The 4,898-nt window shown below is 35.2% G+C and overlaps 1 protein-coding gene across 1 annotated transcript in view; it reads right to left on the minus strand.

Moving 5' to 3' along the window:
* The window catches only part of LOC125648132 (uncharacterized), a 25,111-nt gene extending 20,585 nt beyond the window's left edge, over positions 1–4,526 (minus strand). Inside the window, exons 1-2 of the mRNA XM_048875058.2 lie at positions 4,466–4,526; positions 3,309–3,557 (exon numbers count right to left, since the gene is read on the minus strand). Coding sequence (XP_048731015.2) covers positions 3,309–3,557; positions 4,466–4,526 — 310 coding nt within the window. The remainder of the gene's footprint in view (positions 1–3,308; positions 3,558–4,465) is intronic.
* Between the last annotated feature and the right edge of the window lie 372 nt (positions 4,527–4,898).

The raw sequence follows: 4,898 nt of genomic DNA on the forward strand, positions 1-4,898 counted from the left end.
CAAAGTAAAAGAGATATCTCTCAGAGTAAAAGAGATATCTCTTTAAGTGAAAGAGATATCTCTCTAAGTGAAAGAGATATCTCTTAAAGTATAAGCGATATCTCTCAAAGTGTAATAGATATCTCTAAAGTAAAAGAGATATCTCTCTAAGTAAAAGAGATATCTCTCTGAGTGAAAGAGATATCTCTCTAAGTGAAAGAGATATCTCTCTAAGTGAAAGAGATATCTCTTATTTAGAGAGATATCTCTTAAGATTAAGAGATATCTCTCATTTTAAAGAGATATCTCTTTAAAATAAGAGATATCTCTTTAATCTAAAGAGATATCTTATTTTTCGAATAAATAGTGAAAGGGCTTGCCATAACTATGTACAATGAAGGCAACATACATGCACTTTATTCATTTACTTTTTACTTCTTAAACTGTATTTATTTTTGGTAAAGAACCCTATGAAATTTAAATGTGCATTCTGTAGACTCGGGCATGGTGTGCAGTTAGTCTTAGCCTTTAACCTCTCTGATCATCATTAACGGCCCAGGTAGTATTAGCATGTCAAAGAAAAAAAGATCGCGATCACGATGCACATAAAAGGTAAAAAACTTCGGTTATATGATAATGTTTTTTTATGCCCCCCTTTGAAAAATAGGGGGCATATTGTTTTGCAACTGTCGGTTGGTCGGTCTGTCGGTCGGTCGGTCTGTAGACCATGTGTTGTCCGCTCAATATCTTGAGAACCATTCACTTGATGATAATGATATTTCATATGTGGGTTGGTTATGAGTAGAAGAGGACCCCTAGTGTTTTTCAGGTCAAAAAGTCAAAGGTCAAGGGTCAATTTACTCTGGACATAGGAATATAATGTCCGCTCAATATCTTGAGAACCCTTTACTTGAAAAACATCACACTTTGCACACTGGTACATCTTAAGGAGTAGATGACTCCTATTGATTTTGAGGTCATATGATCAAAGGTCAAGGGTCAAACTGGGCATAGGAATATACTGTCCGTTGAATATCTTGAGAACCCTTTGCTTGACAGACATCAAACTTGGTACACTGGTACAACTTCAGGAGAAGATGACTCCTATTGATTTTGAAGTCACATGGTCAAAGGTCAAGAGTCAAACAGGACATTAGAATATACTGTCCGCTCAATATCTTGAGAACCCTTTGCTTGACAGACATCAAACTTCATACACTGGTACATCTTCAGGAGAAGATGATCCCTATTGATTCTGAGGTCACATGGTCAAGAGTCAAACTGGACATAAGAATATAATGTCCGCTCAATATTTTGAGTACCCTTTGCTTGACAGACACCAAACCTAGTACACTGGTATATCTTCAGGAGAAGATGACTCCTATTGATTTTGAGGTCACATGATCAAAGGTCAAGGGTCAAACTGGACATTGGAATATACTGTCTGCTCAATATCTTGAAAACCCTTTGCTTGACAGACATCAAACTTGGTACACTGGTACGTATTCAGGAGAAGATGACACCTATTGATTTTGAAGTCACATGGTCAAAGGTCAAGGGTCAAACTGGACATTGGAATATACTGTCCGCCCAATATCTTGAGAACCCTTTGCTTGACAGACATCAAACTTAGTACAGTGGTGTATATTCAGGAGGAGATGACTCCTATTGATTTTGAGGTCACATGGTCAATTCACTCTTGACATAGGAAGATATTGCCTGCTCAATATTTTGAATTGATGATACTACATGTACTATCAATTAAATGATGTGTATGTATAACCCTTTTCAATTTTGCACCATGGGGGGCATATGTGTTTTACAAACATCTCTTGTTTCTTTTTTTATCTTTATACCTTTGGTGTTAAGATGTGAATCTACTAGTTTATAAACAATACAAAAGCCTTTTGCGGTTTCTACACGTTGGGCTGGGTAGATCAACTCTAAACAACTGTACTGTTAAATTTTGTTCATGAAAAGTTTAGAATTAAAGAAATCTAGGCTTTCTATAATAATATAGATTGTTATAAAGTTTAAAATTCTTAAATTTAGCAGAATGATTTAGCCCCCCCCCCCCCCCCCCCCAATCTTGGTACTAGTGTTACAGCTACAAAAGAAACCTGCTTTTTAGGAAATTTAATATAGTAACACATAAATACTCGTGCCGAAAAAATAAAATGAATTTTCATTGTTATGCCCCTCTTCAAAGAAGAGGGGCATATTAGTTTGCACCTGTCGGTCGGTAGACCACATGTTGTCCGCTCAATATCTTGAGAACCATTCACTTGATCGTAATGATATTTCATATGTAGGTTGGTTATGAGAAGAAGACGACCCCTAGTATTTTTCAGATCAAAAGTTCAAAGGGTCAATTTACTCTGGACATAGGAATACACCTTCCGCTCAATATCTTGAGAACCCTTTGCTTGACATACATCAAACTTGGTACACTGGTACATCTTCAGGTGAAAATGACCCCTATTGATTTTTAGGTCAAATGATCAATCCACTCTTGACATAGGAAGATATTGTCTGCTCAATATTTTGAATTGATGATACTACTACCAATTAAATGATGTGTGTGTATAACCCTTTTCAATTTTGCACCGGGGGATATGTGTTTTACAAATATCTCTTGTTCGAGTTTAATTTTTTTTTCAGAGCAGAAAAAAAAAGATATGAGAGTCTTTAAAGGGGAGCGGAGTCGAGGATAGCTTGAGTCACATGTAGCCTTGTCGAAGAGATAATAGAAAAAAGTGATTGCCAAGAGTTAGATAGTCTCAGAAATGATTTATGTATATGGCTTAAAACTTTTTCTTCTTCCTCTCATGCACAACCTAAATTCTCCTTCACAACGTTTGGATCACTTGCATAGGCAACGTCATTTACCTCGTATATTTGCTAAATAATACACAAATCAAAGTCCGAATTTTGCTGCAAAGGTCGCAAATGTTGTGAACTAAAGGTGAAAATTGAAAATTATGTTTAAAATGAAATAAACACAAAGTCCTGTCGGTAAATACGATTTTCTGACAGCGTTTTCGCTTCACCGACCCTCGCTTCAGAACAAAAAATCGTTGCTAATCGATGACCCTTGCATTTCATAAGAGTGTAAAACAATAGAAAATAGAATTACTCATCAAATCACATTCTTATATTTTAATTAAAATCTAAACAATTGCTTGCATTGAGGCAATTTACCATCTATGCATGTGAAATTTGGGTATCGATTGCATAACCGGAAATCGATCTCTTTTGATTTTTATACATAACCTCTTGTTATGCAATTGATCGATTAGCAGGCGTGCTAGTTGATGTTGATAACTTACCCACACATTTGTGTGTGACGGAGAGTTCTTTGGTTACTCCAGGACACGGGTCCCCTAAAACGCTGGCATAAACGTTTACAGAGCAAGAATCGTTATCGTCGCAGGCACTTGAGAGAATAGAAGTGACGTCATTGGTGCATGTTCCACCAATTTGATAATACGATGCTGATTGAATCTTGATGACGTCATGGGTGTAATCGTTACAGGTTGTGGTGAATGTCGTCACTTCCTGAGCGGTAGTTGTATGTGCTGTAGAAGTAGATTAAAGACAATAAAGTCATAAAAAAAAAAAATACATCTGGATGATCTTGCTTTGATTAATAAAATTATATACATACATACATACATACATATATACATACACACACACACACACACACACACACACATATATATATATATATATATATATATATATATATATATATATATATATATATATATATTCTCCTATTAGCAGCTTAGCTTGCTTTTTTCACTTCGGCGCAGTTTGTACATGGTTTTTGTTTGGGGGGGGGGGTTGTTTTTTGTTTTGGTTGGGTTTTTTCTCTCTCTCTCTATTTCAGTAGAGTTTGACATCAGCTGAAGGTAAAACGTTCAGAAAAAAATCTTTCAGTAGTATATAATGGCACAATCTAATTAAAATCAGACCCTATATGATCCGCTCATTTACTATTGCTACACATAGTTATAGCGATAGTAGATGGGCCGATCATAGGATCTAATTCTAATTAGATTGTGGAGAAACATGTGCTTGTTAATGACTAGTTTTCTCAAACTTTCGTCCCCCCCCCCTTTTTTTTAAAGCCTCGCGTCCCTTGAAAAAAAGAAAGATAAACTCCAGTTTGAGGATAAAAGGACTACTAACTCGTACTAGTTATGAAACATAGTCATATATTGATCATGATGATGAGTAAATCTACATGGAATATTACTACTCACGGTCTTCAAACTTACAGCATGACCACGAAGATCTCCCTAGCTCCTCTCTTTCGTCAATGCTTTCTTTTACATTTGATTTCACTAATATAATTTTGCTAAATTTTATGTCTCTGCTTTCCAATATACATGTGCATGATTTTAAACATAAACAAGACACGTGCTCTGATATTTAGTATAGTTGAGTATCCATTGAAAATTTATGCAAAAATACTTACATTGACATCTCTTTAGGTTTCCGTACAGATACACAATAAAAAGAAAATATTTTCTGTACATTTTATTTTGGAAACTATGATCCAACCATTATATGAAAGTAGACCAAACTGTATTCGGATTCGAAATATACAATCATGTCACGAAAACACAATACAATTATCGACGCAGATGATTGATTTTAAATTTTGTAAATGAGAATGTCTTTTTAAAAAAGAACAATTACATGTAGGCCATATTCGATATTGTTACAATCAGTACACGCTAGAAAACGACGCGTGTGTGTTTTTTAAATTAATTATATATAGTACCGATTACATATACACACGTACGTATTTAAAAATCTAAACAGAAATTGAATAGTAGCTAACCAGATCCGGAGGTCTTTCATGGAGGTCCGGAGCATTGGGGGGTTCTTTATCTATATGTTTCATT

The sequence above is a fragment of the Ostrea edulis genome, chromosome 6 (assembly GCF_947568905.1).
Source record: "Ostrea edulis chromosome 6, xbOstEdul1.1, whole genome shotgun sequence".
Classification (NCBI taxonomy): domain Eukaryota; kingdom Metazoa; phylum Mollusca; class Bivalvia; order Ostreida; family Ostreidae; genus Ostrea; species Ostrea edulis.